This window comes from Ictidomys tridecemlineatus, chromosome 12, assembly GCF_052094955.1.
Source record: "Ictidomys tridecemlineatus isolate mIctTri1 chromosome 12, mIctTri1.hap1, whole genome shotgun sequence".
NCBI classification, from domain to species: Eukaryota; Metazoa; Chordata; class Mammalia; order Rodentia; family Sciuridae; genus Ictidomys; species Ictidomys tridecemlineatus.
In genome coordinates, this window is record NC_135488.1 from 33,159,544 (window position 1) to 33,175,421 (window position 15,878).

The 15,878-nt window shown below is 49.9% G+C and overlaps 1 protein-coding gene across 34 annotated transcripts in view; it reads left to right on the forward strand.

Moving 5' to 3' along the window:
• LOC120890490 (mitotic spindle assembly checkpoint protein MAD1-like) overlaps positions 1-15,878 on the forward strand; it is a 301,557-nt gene that overhangs the window by 126,469 nt on the left and 159,210 nt on the right. For all 34 annotated transcript variants that reach the window (XM_078028330.1, XM_078028331.1, XM_078028334.1 and 31 more), the window contains one exon: positions 9,647-9,791. In XM_078028330.1, coding sequence (XP_077884456.1) covers positions 9,647-9,791 — 145 coding nt within the window. The remainder of the gene's footprint in view (positions 1-9,646; positions 9,792-15,878) is intronic.

A 15,878-nucleotide genomic window follows, 5' to 3' on the forward strand; every position in this document is an offset into this window, starting at 1 on the left:
CTTGGGCACACGGTGTTAGGAGGTGGAGCAGGACTGCCTCTGCTCCCTTCTGTGTCTCTGGTTCCTTCTCCCCACTCGTTTCAAAGGCAACCTCGTCATAGTCTGTGGGCTTTGGCCACATGGGAGTGCCCATGTGGGTAGACAGTGCTCTGGACATGACTCCTGTCTGTGGCCCTGGCCAGGCTTGCTTCTCATCTGAGCTGCTCAGGTGCTTGTGGACACCACTCAAGATTATATGTGCAGTGGCATCCTGTAACCTTGAGAGCTTTGCCCCGGCGTGAGGGCGGCATACTTGTGCAGGAGAACCCTGCTGACCACCTCTGCTGCCACCCTCGGTCCTGCACAGATTTAGAAAAGGGGGTTGGGATGTGCATCTCCACCAGCTCATTACAAAGGAGCCACCCAACATACTGGACACAGATAGTTTACCCATCCCTTTAAGGTGCGTGAAGAGACCCAGTGCTTGCTGGGTATTTACCTGCTTTCTACTTTCCCTATGTGACTTCTTAAGTGTGGTGTAGCCAGCTGGACTGGGTTGAGATCAGTGACTCTGAGTGTCAGTGAGAAGGCCGGAGGTTGGAGAAGTCTGTCAGTGTGCGGAGCCTCCTTGGGCGGATTCTGTGAGGCTTTGTACACATTCACTGGGCCCCTTGCTCCAGTGGAATCTCAGGGCCATGTCTCCTTGCTTCTCTCCAGAAGCAGCTATTGATTTCCTTCTCAAAAGTACCTAGACGTGAGCCCTTGCATTGGCCACGCTGCCTCTGTGGAACTGATTCCATGGCTGACCTGACCTACTCACAAGAAAGAATATGTATGTCTCTCCCCCCCCCCCCACACACACACATGACCTTCTGCGGTGGCAGGGAAGGGGTTTAGGAGCTTGGCATCAGTACAGTGCTGCCTTTGCCCTCTGGAAACCTTTGCCTGGTCTGTGCTCCATCTAAAATTTTACCACCTTTGTCTTTGCCCCTTTCAAGCTCCAGCAGTAGACAGGGGTTCTGCTGTATTGCTTCTTCCAGCCCCTGTAAACATGGCTGCTTGCATTTCCTGAAATGTAAACTCAGCATACTCTCAAGCATGTGCATGTGGTATGGGAGGTTGTCCTGGCAGACAGTGCTCTCTGTCAGAATTGGAGGATTCCTCCAGGCCCAGGCCAGGTGCATCCAGTGGACAGTCTTTCTCAGTCCCTGCCAGCCTCCTAGGCCTGCCTGCTGTCCTCTGTCCCAAGAACCCTGTGCAGAATGCTTCCTGCTTTTCCACTGTGCCCTCACCTGGAGCCACCTGACATACTCCTGCTGCTGTTCCCCAAATGGGCTGTAAATTCCACAACACCTGCTGTCTGCACCGTTCTCTTGAAGCCCTGGAACTCTGTCTCCTCTGCCTTGACATGTCCATGAGCAGCCTAGTATTCGGTGAGGTGCTACAGGCTTCATTCCATGATTCCACTTCTTAGAGGTGGCCTGTCATCAGTATGAACTGAAACAACAGGGATTTGTTGAAGAGCCACTCTGCACGGCACTTGGATGTGGAGTAGAGATCTGAACAGTTGCCACTTCTGCCCTCTTGGCATGCAGGATGGCAGGAAGGCATTAAGCACATAAATGTGTGTTAATATGGCAAGTCATGACATGGGGGAAAGAACAGGGGCCATGAGATCAAATAGTAAAGGTGACTTAAACTAGGTGGTAGGCAGGAAGGTGCTTGTCTATGGGGGTATCAGGTGAGAGAGTTCTCTAGGATGCATGCACAGCCACCCAAAGCCTGAGGTGACAGGCGTGAATGTGTGGATAGGGAGTGTGGCCATGGTGCCTGGGAAGCAGCTGGGGGAGGCGGGCTTACCTGACCTGGTGCTCCTGCAGTGTGTGAGCAGGAGTCATGGAGAGGCTCCAGGGATGAGACTGTGCTGAGTTTACATTTCAGGGTCGATTTGGTGGCTAGGAGGATGAGTGGGGTCCATGAGGGCAGTGATGGCAGCCAGGAGGCCATGGAGTAGTCACACCCGAACCTGGAATGGAGCTTGGCTCTGAATGTTCTCTGGAGGCTTCACTGTACCCCGGATGTAGTAGGGAAGGGAAGCTCAGGGAGGCTCCTTGGTGCTGCCTGGTGGAGTTTGGTGAGTGTCGATCCCTTCACAGGGATGGGAAGATTCGAGGACAAGCAGGCCCTGGGGGGTCCTCTCCTCAGCACATGGACTGGGTGATATTTCCCTAAGTGGGAGCCTGGAGTCCTTGCTTTGGGCTCCACTCTTCCCCAGATACCAAGCCCATTTCTACCTCCTTCTGGCTATCTGGGCTTTGTGCTGGCCTGGGTAGGAATTCCTGTCTAGAGAGCACTATTCAGACATTTATCCTTTGCTTTCTCTCTACTCTAATTGCCTCTTTCAAAGGCACTGATCTGGACATGCTCTGGATGGGCTTTGCCCTTCCTTGGACTGTGGACCATAGAAACCTCTGGTTTCCCTCCTGTCTGCTGCCAAAAGGAGGGCGCCGTGACTCTGGGTCAGTTGTCTGTGGATTGCCTTAACAGCCAGGACAGGGCAGGACTGTGGGGAGTGCAGCCCTGCTTTCCTGACTGCCCTGAGACCTCTTGCGGGGCACACTTGGGCCACTGGCTCCTACTGCCCATAGTACTTATGAGCTCCTCTGTGCTGGGTGCTGTGACCTATTCTTTATTGGCAATAACTTGGAAACTAAAACTTCTTTTGGAGGCAGTTGGAGAAAGGGAGCTTCTTACTCCATCTTCAGGCGAGTGCCCACCTGGAAAGGGTATGATCAGCTTCTTCCTCCTATTTTGCAGAATGTTTAGTCTCCTGTCCATGTGTTACTGGTTTTTCAGGCTACACCGGCCAGAAATAAAGCCCAGGTTCACCTGGAAATCTTAAGTAAGTCTTCTGAAATCTGGTCATCATTGATTCTCTGTGGGGCCCCATCCTAGTGTTTGGCTAGCCACAGTGGTCTCTTTGTTGGGAGAAATTCTCACCAAGTAGTCTTTTCACCTTGGAGGGCTCTGAGTATGAGATTTCTCGCCCCTTGTAACCGAGCTGCTGTCTCCCGTTGCTTTTGCCTGTTCCCGCAGACCACCTGGAGCAGGCATCCCCGACACCGCAGGCAGTCCTCTGTGCTCTTATCTGTGTTCACTGTTCGTTTGCCCTTTCCTCAGTTGTTGGGGGTTCCCCTAGCACCCTTTTCTCACTTCACTGAGACTAGCCTTATTTATCTTTGCCCCTTTCAAGCTCCTTTGGCAGACAGTGGTTCTGGGGTCTCGTCTGCTGCCTCAGAGCATCATGCCGCCCCATCCCATTGGACTGCTGATCAGCTCACTGTCTATTAGACTCTGACATCCTCTTATCTGTCAGTGCCCATCTTGATGGAGTGTGCAGCTGTCTTCTGGGCCCAGGATGGGGGCCTGGCACACACTCCAGGTTTAGTTCATTGGTGGGACCGCTGGCCCTCATCCTGTCTTCCATTTCCTAATCCTGCCTATGATTCTTCCTAGCTAGATTCTTCTACTCACTAGACAAGCAGAGTTCTAGAATTTCTTTCAGCTCCTGGAGATTTCCTGATGTGCTGGGAGGGAGCCATGTCATAGTGCCCTGCTCCTCCTCTGCACAGTGGGGACTGTGTAGGTAACAGTGCAACAGATCCAGCCCAGAGGCCTGCCTCTGGGGTAGGTCAGCACCCTTGCATGGCCTGAGAGATTGGGGCATTTTATCCCTGAGGTAGGCATATGGCATGGCACCAGTTGGTGGGTGGCTTGACTTGGGCTGACTCTGGCTGTTGCCATCACTGCCGTGGTGCTCCAGGACTTGGTCATCCACAGAGTAATGAGAGGCTGTGGAGGGCAAGCATTTGCTGTTTCCTGTTGGGGACACAGTGGCCTGACCCAGGTGACTCAGTCATGTGGGTCTGCATTTACCCATTTGCAAAAAGGAGAATGCCAAAAATCACTTGTGTTACTGTTTTTCTTTCTTTTTTTTTTTGTTTGTTGTTTTTATATTTTGTGGTGCTGGGGAGTGAATGCAGGGACTCAAGCATGCTAGACAAGCAGTCTACCATTGAACTCCATCCACAGTCCTCTTGGTGGGCATTTTTTCTCCGAGTTTAAGTGTTAGTAGTCTTTTCCATATTTTTTATTGGTACATTATTGTCCATAATAGTAGGACTGTTAGTGGATTTTGATCTGTGTCTATGACTAAGAATAAAGGTGTTTTTAAGGACTTTGCAACAGTTTGAATTAAATTTTATCAATATTTTCCTGCAGAGTTTTATGCAAAAGAGCAATTACTGAAAACAATGTACCCATGCAATTATATTTGTAACTTAACCAATTGGAGACCACCCACAGATTGGCACACGCTGTCAGGGAAATGTTTGAGCAGCCATCAGAAAGCTTCCTGTGTCAGCTCTTGTCCAGGTGTTACGGATGAGAAGGTGATTGTAATGAATTCAGGTCCCCATCACAAAAGTACCAGAGTCTGGGACTCAAACAATGAACATTCCTTTCTCTCATTTTTGGAGCTGAAAAGTCCTTGGCCCCTGCAGATCACTGGTGCCTGGTGAGAGCTGTCATCCTGGTTCAGTGTTGTTTCTCACTGTGTTCTTACAGCGAGAGAGTGGAGATGGGGAGGCAGGGGACTTCTTATAGGAACACTCATTCCAGCATGAGGATTCTTCCCTTGTGATCTAGTTGTCCAGGGCTACACCTCCAAACACTGTCATGTTAGGATTTAGATTCAAAATACAAATTTGGGGACACAGATAAATTCAGTCCATTATAGGGGTGGTGCTTAGCTCAGAGTTCTTGTTTTGGCTTTGGGACTGGTTGTGGCTACTGAGGCACCTTTGTGTCCCTGGGTTTGCACACCAGGCAGGGCTCAGGCACTGTGACCATGCAGCCCCTCACTCATCCCAAGCATGCAGGATGCACTGTACCTCCTGCCCTGCTCCTTTTCAGAGGCAGTCCCTCATGGTGGCCATGTTGTCTAGGAATCTCAGTGTCTGTTTGCACACATGTCCTTTCTTTGCCCTGTTAGTGCTTGGGCTGCCAGGCTGGAGCTGTGAGAAGACAGACAGCAGAGCTGGTGACATGCTGGGCCGAGCAAGGGAAGAAGCTCAGCCAGCAGTCTCTTGGAGAAGGTTGTGAAAATGTCTCCTGCCACTCTGGAGTCTCTTGTGTCCTTTCCTGTTCCTTCAAGTGGATATTCTTAGCCTGAGTTTCTGATGAAGACTTCATAAAAGTGGACTGCAGTGGCCTGCCACTTACAAAGATGGCTTCTCAAAAGCATGGACTGTTTCTCTCACTAGATGCCGCCTCAAAAAGGCATCGATCGATAAACATGCCCAGCTTCTCCTTGAAGCACCAAGAGCTTTGTTTTGAACTCCCAAAGGCTCATGGAAATACTGCTGACCTTAGAGTTCAGCTTGGCATGGAGCTAGAAGTTTAATTTTTTATGAGCTCTCTCTTCTTCCCTTAGAAGAAAGGCTGAGCGTGAACAGAGGGAGCTTCCCAATGGGGATGGACCCGCAGCCTGGGAACTGGTGTGGGTTAGTGCTGTGGGATTTGGTCACCCAGTTGCTTCTGAGCCATGGAGGCCCTCAGAAAGCCTGTGGGACAGAACGGAGAGGTCCTGTTCTGATCCAGGGTTACTGTCCCACCCACTTGCATCCTTGGGTTCAGTAGCACTTGCTTGGGAGCCTTTGGGCTCTGTGTGTGTGTTGAGGAGGGGCCATCCTCCCTCTTTTCACCATATTTTAGTCCTTCTCATTGTCTTGGGCCTTCAGGCGAAATTGTCTCTTCACTGCCCACAGTACTCTGCCTCTTCCTGCTTCAACAGGACCGGCCCCTGGAACGCGTGAACAACACTCTTCCACACTGTTTTCTGTTTTATAAGCAAGAGCTGGTCTCTTCTTGCCTATGCCCTCTACTGACCTAGTTTTGGCTCACCTCTGTGGCCTAGCAAAGGCCCCAAAAGGGCTGTCCTTGCTTTCTGACTTTGCTCCCTTTCATCCTCTTGAGTCTTTGTGTAGGCCCCTCCCTGTCTGCCCTGTGTCTCCCTTCTGATCCTCACTTACCTCCTGTTGGGCCGTGAGTCCTTCTTCTGCAGTGCTGCTGCTGGGCTGATGTGAATACCACCTCCTGCCTGCCCTTCTCCTGCCACCGACATGTGGTGCCCTTCCTTCCTTTGCCTGTGTGCCTTCAGTACCTTCCAGTATGCCTCCTGATGTGAGAACACAGCACTCATTTTTTCTGTCTTTGCCGCTGCCAGTTGCAAAGTTTCCTCTCAGTTAGAGTCCCCTCTCTGTGTTCCATCTTGCAGTGCTGGGACCTGCAGCCCTCTGCAACTGTCTGACTGGTGCCTTGTCAGCCCATAGTGGGTACTAGAGAGACATGGCCAGAATGGAGGAGGAGTAGGGGGAGGGGGAGGGGGCTGTGGCTGGGGCCCTGCCCTTGGCTTGTCCTGCCTGTGGCCACCTTCCTTTCCTTCAGACACTTCCTTATCACCACACAGCAGCTGTATCCAGTCTTCAGCTTTTCCAGAGTTCAGTAGCAGCAGCCTTTGCAAGCTTGGCCCTCTTCAGAGGCCTGGGCCCAGACCCTGCAGGGCTCCCACCTGGCTCAGACACCATCAATGCTCTATATCACGGGTCCCTCTTCTGAGGTTTCCAGATTTTAATTATTTCAGTCTTTCCCTTTTGTCATGAAGTCCAAGGAATTATAGCTGTTCAGTTGTTGCCTCCCACAGTCTTTGGATTGTTCCTTTTGCCCTGTATCACTCAGTTTATGTCTGGTTAACTGTACATTGCATTAGTAAACTCTCTGTGCATGTGATCCATGTGGGTGGAGTCCATGAGGCAGGCCCTTGGCTGTTCAATGCCTCTTGTTTTTCTAGTGCTCCTGACCCCCAGCGAGGTTCTGCAGAGTACTCAGGAACTCAGTCTCCCTGTCATCTGCTGAAGTAGGGTTTTTAAGTCTATGTTTATCTCTTGGAAAATTTGGAAACCAGATAACTGCCCTGGGAACTGCCCAATAGATGTGGAACCGTGATTGTGCCCAGTCTGGTGGCTCTCAGAGGTCTTATCTCCCCTGCCACGGGCAGGGCAGTGGGCTGCAGTTGGTGCTGTCTTGCCTACTAGAGTCTCTTGTAGGACTGAGTATTCTTCTGGCTTATTTCTTTTCCTTCTCACTTGAGGAAATGCATTTTGCTCTTGAGAGAGCATGGATTTTCTTTGTGACCTGGTGAGTGAGCTTTTCCAACCTGGGTGTCGTACCCTACCCCTTAGAGGCCCCGTTCTCTCTTGTGGGGGCCATGGAGCACAGCTCCTGCCACCGCCTGCAGCTGCTGTGTACTTGGGAATCTTGGATCTGGGCAGAAGGCTTGGGTCAGGGCATCTCCATGCCTGGTGTCCTCTCCTCCCTATAGTGGCTGGGGCCCATCTATGTCATGCTAGTATCTGGCTCAGACTTGGTACTGGGTTCCTGGTGCCCAGTCCTGCAACATGACTCTGTGACACCAAGCACAGGTCCTTAGGATCACAAAAGAATAGCAGATATGGCATGGCCTCCTGTCCCTTTGCAACTGCAGTGGGTGGGGAGGGCCCAGCTCTCCCCACAGATATGATGATGTTGTGCTTCTAGTGTGTAGGACGTGGGGTTTGTCACTCTCTTTTCAAGCCTACACTAACCCCCTTGTGCTAAGGACAGCTTCTCAGAGTGTTTTCTTACCCTTCAACCCTATCCAGTGTCGTACTGTGCCCTGTCACCTTACAGACGCATTGCCACATTCCTTCCTCTGTGTATATGACTCTTCAAACAGCAGATCAAATGCTACCATTCTTCTAATTAAATTACCCACTTTGGAGCAGTGATTTAAGGTGCTTGTGAACCTCCCCACCTGAATTCAATGATTCAAGAGTCGATTTCACAGTTCTTGATTATTAAATTGGTCTATGAATAGTTTTAAATTGAACTGGAACTCAAAATAGCCTCTTAATATATCTGTTTCCAGTGAATAATTGCACTTGTTTTATACTGTGGCTTTGGTTATGGAGCACCTAGAGGTGCAGGTGGCAGTGGCTGACTCTGCATTTGGAGTAGAGATCAGTGCCAGGCTTTCCGAGTGGGTTTATTGAATGAAATGCCAGCATCTTGATTCTGAGCCTTGGTTCCAGCTTCCATGGTCTTGCAGGCCTCTGGTTGGCTTGTCCCAGGCAGCCTACACCAGTGTTCCCTGCCACACTCAACAGGACTAAGGCCGTTACCAGATCCCTTAGAAAGTTCCATAAATCTTTGATTTACATTCACTTTCGAGTTATATTTTTGCTGCTTAAAGAATTTTACTAAATTATAATTTAGAAAATCCAGTAAGTACTCATTCATGTGAAAGAGAAAAAATTTGCAGTAGAGACTACCTCTAAAGAAATCGTTATCTATCGCCCTTATGAGTTAAGGTTTCCTTGAAATCATGTAATCAAAACAAAGAGAAATAATTGGATTCCAAAGATAATCTCAGACTGCAGATGTCCTTCACAGCCCATCCCCAAATTTCAAAATTTCAAAGTGGCCCCATCATTCTTATTGTCACCTCTCATAAATGTTATGAATGTCACCTTATATGAGAACCCTATCATCCTGTTCATGTTTTATTTTCAAGGATTGGTTAGGATTTTCTTTGGGAAGAAATCTTTGCCAGTGAAGGAGATAAACCCTGCTCCCTCTTCACATGCTAATGTGCCCTCCTGGTGCACTGGCCCTGCCTCACTCACTCTCTTAATCATGACCATTGCTTGTCCCTCCCTAGTGGATCTTAGGAACCCTTAAGCATTGGCTGGAGTTCTCTGGTGCTGACAGCATTCACCAGGGTCCTGAGCCGGCCTCTGAAGGACCAGCCAGCTTCATGCCTGTGCTGGGCATGGCTGTGGGGGAATTGGTGGCATTGAGAGATCAGGGGTCATGGCTCTCCCAAGCATACTTTGGGAGGTTGCCCTCTGCTTGGAGAGCTCCTGCCTTCTCTGGTCTGAAGAGATGTGTTGCCAGAGGATGGACCAGAAGGCCATCTGGATGGAGGTGGTATGATGCTGGGGAGACATGAGGAGACAAAGGCTGTGGGGATGCAAAGGGAAGGGGGATGTTGAAGCTGGAGACAGGCAGGAAACATCAGCTGGCCGCACAGAGGCAGGGAGAGGGCTCAGCCTGGCTGCACCCTAGGGTCTCTCCCACACTATAGGCCCAGTGTGTGGCCGAGAGGGTTTCGATGGGCAGAAAGTCTTAGGGACTGTGCAGCCCCCTCCATGCTGCACATCTGCGCCAACTGTGATTCACATGGGAAGTGCTTGTGCTGGCAATTTAGCTCATTCAGAAGTCCCGTACTGAAGCACTGCATGGCTGACAATTTTTCCCATTGTGTGTGGAGTTGAGCTTCCCTCCCCCTCCTGCCGTGTGCTGGGATCACCCTGGACGTCTATTTGAAATCCAGAAACTCCTGAAAGGCGTTAAGTAGCTATTCAGGAATGAGGAAATGACAGCGAGGCGGCTGCACGTGCAGCTCTATTTTAGGGCATCCTGGTGGGGCTCTCTGTGGGGAATCATCCCAGGGCCTTGGGGTGGTCTCATCAGACCTTATCACTCCCCTTTTGTCTTCCTTGCACAGTGCCCGGGGACTGGAGAAGGCCCAGCAGCAGCTCCAGGAGGAGGTCCGGCAAGTCAGTAGCCAGCTGCTAGAGGAGAGGAAGAAGCGGGAGACCCATGAGGCACTGGCCCGGAGGCTCCAGAAGCGTGTTCTATTGCTGACCAAGGTACAGGTCCACTGAAGTGCGGCCAGGCCTGCCCCACCACTTGCACACCTGTCCTTTTCTCTCTGGCACCACACCTTTGTGCAGACTTTTACATGGCTGCTGCCAGTGGTCTATGCCCTCATGTCTCAAATAGCATAGCATGCCACTGCCTGGAAACCACAGGCCGTGGGCAACACAAACCTTCTGCCAAAGAGGATGCATCTTGGCAGCTTGATCAGGCAGTTTGGTTAGGCTGTGTGCTCTTACCCCGAATTGTCAGGAAAGTCCTTGGAGTGCCAGGGTCTCCTCAATCCTGTATTTCCAGGAGGCCTTGCTTTTTGCAGTCTCTCTCTAGCAACCCGTGTTTCCTGGCCTGGTGCCACACCCTGGTGGAGCCTTTTGTGTAATCGCTGGTCTTTTGCAGGGCCCTGACTGGGGTCAGCATCCTTGAGACCCAGTGGGCAAGGCAGCCTTCCCATCCTTCACTGTCTATAAGTGTAGAGGAAACTGAAGTGGGCTTTGGTCTTGGGTGTAGAATGAGGCTGGTCCCGTGTTTCCAGCTGTGCAGGATGGGACACACTTGTTTTCCCTACTCAGTGGTTCTGTCTGGCCTCTGTGCCTTTTCTAATTGTTCTTGCCTGAGGGGTTCCAACATCTGGCGTGTTAAGCCAATGTTACTCAGGCACAAATGGTTTTTGGTGAGTATTATTTAATAAAACATTGCCATGGACATTGAAATTTCAAAAGGCAAGGAAGAAAAAGGCCAAATCTGTCCCCAAGCACACTCTGTGTAAGGGTGGGGCATCAGATTGCTGGGCAGAGACTCCCCACCTGTCCACACTGCTGTCAAGTGGGCAGAGGGAGCTGTGTTGACCCCCCACTCTGCCCCAGGAAAGGGGATGTGCCCAGGAAGTACCAGAAGCCGTGCCTGAACAGTGTCTGCCAGCTCTTGATCATGTCTAGTGATCCAGATAAAGCCAGGTTCTTTATCTCTGGAACCCCCTGCTTATGAAGCTTTCAGAAAACGAGTCATATTTCAGCTGCTACATGCTGCTGTTCCCTGGCCGCCTCTGCTTGCTTCTTGGCAGCACCTAGATATCTGTGCAAAGAAGACCTCATGTTTGTCTTGGCATCATGCAGGGCTTCCCAGGACTTGAGTGGAGGCCAGACCCTCTCTTCAGCTCCAGAGGCTAACTTGGGAGCCCTGGCCTTGCAGGTGGATCCCAGGGAGGTGAGTTCCCAAAGTGTCTTCATAGGTAGCTCAAAACCAGGACCTTGCTCCTTGAGAGAAGGCACTCAGATCTTGGGTAGCCATTCTGCAGCCTCCCCGGGCAAGGCTTTGGGCCTTAGTCACCCTCCCTTCTTTCCAAATTTGTCCACTGGTGTCAGTATGAGGTGCCTGTGATGTGACTACATGGCCACGGGCCTCACAGGATTTAGTCCAGTGGGAATGAGGCAGCAGTGATAATGCTCACTGGCACCCGCCCCTTCCTGCTAGCTTCCTGAAAACACTGCTGCGAGGATGCGGGAGGAGTTACCTGGTGTAAAGTTAACGTGCAGACCCGAGGAATTTACAGTTCATGAGAGCATGTGTAGACCAGGGAAGAGGAAGGAGGTTCATCATCTAAAAGCTGCTTTTGGGGTCAGCATACAGATATGTGGAAGCAAGCCAAGATGAACACCTAGTCCAGCAGCCGTGGGAGTGGGCTCCCTCAGTCCCTGCAACAGGGGGTGCATAGCATGGGCTGCCCAGGCAGTGCTGGCTATTGAGGGGCTTTGGGCCCTCAGAGTGGGATGGGGGGAGCCAGGCTGTGTGGTTGTTTGTTTGGCACCTTGACCAGGCAACCTTCCTGTGGCATGGGGAGTGGGAACTCAGGTCTGGGAGCCTGGCTTTTCCCTGGGATCTCAAAACCACCTCTCAGTGTCTCTGGGTCTCAGTTTCCCCTCTCTGCAGGATGGCCCCAGGGCCCTTGGAATGTGACCATAGTGAGTGGGTGCGTACGTAGCTTACCCATTCTCACTTGGGCAGCTATTTCGAGGCCCTGACAACAAAGCCCATTGTCCCCTCCCGAGGGAGGCTCTATGGGACTCAGATCCAGGAGACAGAGCCTTGCACACGTAGCCAGTGAGGAAATGGAATAAACTCTGGGAGTCATGGCTATGAGATGGGGAGGGGTGCACAGCCCTTGGGAGCAGAGGTGACTTTGGGAAGGTGTTTCAGTTTTTCCAGGTGCTGTAACAAAATAGCATGGGCTGGGGGCTTACACATCTCCAGTAATGATTGCTCACAGTTCCAGAGGCTGCAAAACCAAGAGCAGGGCGCTCGAATGACCTGGGTGAGGACTGCTGCAATTCACAGAGCCTCTGTCTGTTCCTCTCTAGGCAGAAGGGGTGCTCTGGAGCCTCTTCTACAAGGGCACTGATCCCATTCCTGAGGGTGCACCCCCATGACCTAAGCACCTCTTCCTAATGCCATCACTTGGAGCTAGCATAGGAATTTGTGGAAGGCACAAACATTCAGAGCATAGCACATGTCTGTCGGGTATGTTTAATATGCGGAAATCACACTGGTGGGAGTTTGGCCTGGTTGGATTTCACCTTGTTCTCTACCAGGTCTTTTTAGTTAATCCTGAGCCACCCACGACCTTCCACCATGCTTTCAAGGGCCCCTTGGCATGGCCCAGCACCCCTCTGACAACTTTCCCAGCCAAGGACTGCTGCTACCATTTACTTGCTGCCCACTCTCAGGCTGTGTTGCAAGCTCTGTGTGTGCACCTGCTTACCTGGGCTGTGTGTGTGCTCACCTGCTTACCCAGGCAACTTCAGTTTTTAGAACAGTTTCCTTTCCAATTTTTTTTATTTGTTCCTTTTAGTTATATATGACAAGAACATTTTGATTGACAGAAAAATTAAGATTTTTGATTTACAGAAAAATTAAGAATTCAGAGAATTCCCTGTATCTAGTATCCCCTAGTAACACTTTGTGTTAGTATGACATGTTTGATATAATTAACTGGTATTGATACATTATTATTAACTAAGATGAATACTTTATTCAGAGTCTCTTAATCCATTTGTAATGTCTTTTTTCTCTGTTAGGATCCCATCTAAGATACCATGTGACATTTACTCCCCATATCTCCTTGGGGTCCTCTTGGCTGTGACAGTTTTACAGACGTTGTTTCTGGTGACCTTGGCAATTTGGAGGTGTGTTCCTCTTTGGAGATTTACCTGCTGTTTTTCTCATGATTACCAGTGGTTGTGGGTTTGGGAAAAAGAGGTAAAATTTCATTCTCAACACATCATGTCAAGGGGACATGCTGTCAGTGTGACTTGCCACTAATGATGGTGGCCTCGAGCCCCTGATGAGGTCTGGTTTGACAGGCTTCTCCTATGTCAAGTTCCTGTTTCCCAGTTTCTACCTGCATTTTTAGAAAGAGGTCAGTGTGCATTGCCTCCACCTAAGGGGTTGGGAGTTGACACTCTCTCCTTGGAGGCAGATTTCTCTATCTAAGTTATTTAGAATTCTTTAGCCTGGCTGGTGTTTCAGCCAGCTTTTGCATTGCTATGACCAGAATACCTCATAAGAACAGCTTAGAGGAGGAAAAATTTATTTTGGCTTACAGAATCAGAGGTTCAGTACATAGACAGCCAACTCCATTGCTCTGGGCCCAAAGTGAGGCAGCACATCATGGGGAAAGGATGTGGTAGAGGAGCTTTTCTTAGCTCATAGGGGCCAGGAAGTGGAGCAGGAAGGGGAAGGGCTGCAGGGAAGATGAGCTCTTCCAGGGCATGCTCACAATGACACTCCTTCTCCAGCCACCAGCTTATAGTTATCACCCCGTCAGTCCATTCAAACTAGGATGGGCTGATTCGGCTACAACTCCCATAGTCCAGTCACTTCACCTCTGAACATTCCTGCATTACCAGGAGCTTTTGGGGAACACCTTATATCCTAACCATGATGAGGAGTTTGTCTCTTCTCCCTCATTTATTATATCAGATGGACTTGTGGACATTTATTTTAGGTTTGGGATTTTAATCCATTACTACTTTATTCTGTGGCCGTAGCACTGGGGTCTTTCAGTTGAGTCCTGGGTCCCTTTGATGTCATTGTGGGTTTATATGTGAGTTTTTCTTAATTAATTGATTTTAATTAGGTATATATGATAGCAGAATGTGTTTTGATTCATTGTACACAATTACAGCACAACTTTACATTTCTAGGGTTGTACATAATGTAGAGTCACACCATATGTGCAATCATACATGTATCTAGGGCATCTCATTCCATCATCTTTCCTGTTCCCATGCACCCTCAATATCTTCCTTCCCCTTTGCCCAAAGTTCCTCCATTTTTCCCCATGTCTCCCCCCTCTCTGTTATGGATCAGCATCCACTTATCAGAGAGAACATTCGGCCTTTGTTTTTGTTTTGAGCATTGTCCTACTTCTGGCATTGCAAGATGCTCTGGGCTCATCCTGTATATTTCCTGTCCCAGTCATAGAGTCAGCCATTTTTCCAGGGGTCCCTGGCTGTTTTCATGCAGCCTGGTGTTTGGAAAGTGGGTCTTGCTACTTGGGTATTACCAATGGATGTCTGTCAGCCAGAAGAGCCAGGAGATGTGTGTAAATTGCATGTGTGCGTGTGAATGCATCTGTGGGACCATCTGTGTCACATTCACTTGAGTTCACACCGGAGTCCTTGACTTGCTCAGGCCCAGCCCCACATGGGCCATTCCGGTTCCTCCTTTTTCTATAGGCCCAACCCAGCAGCACGAAGCCTGGCTTCCACTGTGTTTACTTGGTTGAAAGTGTGTAGCCATGTTCCAAGTGGTAACCCCAGTTGAGGGCTTTTAAATTTTTATTTGAAATGTAGGTCCATAGGAAGTTGCAAAGGTGGTTCAGAGACGTCTCTTGAATCTGTCACCTCATGCCCCTGATGGTTACCTTTTACATGACTACATGCTTTTTGACTTAGGAGGGGGCTCATGTGCCAATAAACCTATCGTAAGTTGAAAATACAGTGAGTCAGAAAATGAATTTAAGACACTTCATCTACTGATAGCCCCCACTCAGCCCCGCCTGCCTCAACGTGCTCAGGACACTTGCACTGGCCTGCAGTCTAGCAGAGTGATCTCCACAAGGCTTGCTCGATAATAAAGTGTTGGATAGCTCATGAAATTTCACTGAATACTGTACTGAAAGTGGAAAGCAGACTGGGTAAAGTTATAATATCCCCAGATTCTTAAGCCTTATGATGAAAACTTGGGGACTGCACAGGGCATGGCAGCAGAACATGAGTTTAGTCTTGGCAGCATGTGTGTCCTGTGCCTGTCCCCCATCCCCTGCCTGCATCCTCTCCAGTCACTCTCACTCTCCCTCAGCACTTGACTTTGGCAGCTTCTGATCTGCTTTCTACTTTTGCAGCCCTGTCATTTTAAGAATGTTACATAAATGGAATCAGAACATCCTCTTTAAAAATTGGCTCTTCTCATACAGTGTGATAACCTCCTGAGCCGCCCGAGTTTTTGTGTGTTCATCATGTGTTCCTTTGTCACTGCTGAGTAGTATTTCATGGTAGGATGCACCATGGCCTTTTAGCTTTTGTTGCCTCCATGTTTTGCTATTATAGATAGAGCCATGGTGATGGGGGGAAGGGAGTGAACAGGGTGACACTGGTCACAGGCTTACTTTCTGAGCTCTTGCTAGAATCCAGATTATCAGTGGCTACTGGGCACTGGGGGAGAAGGCTCCTGGGAATGCTAGAGTGGTCTTCCACCCCTCACCTTGCCTTTGCCTTGGCTTGTCAGAGCTCAGTAAATCCTTACTGGGTTGTGGGACTAAGGGTCCTGGTTCCTCTCAAGACAGAAAGCCCTGGGGGCTGGAGGCTGTAGGAAGGCAGCTGTTCCTCTGGCACTGGGGTGTGACTTTCCATCATTGCTGTGGTACCTCTAGACCCCATAGCTGGAGACCTCACATATTTATCAGAGAGCTGTGTGGCCTGGGCAGGCATGGCTGGTTCCTGGACTCTGGTAGGACCTGCATGACATGATCAGGGGTTTCGACTTAGCCCCTGCTGGGCACTCACCTTGGGCTCTGCGGATCC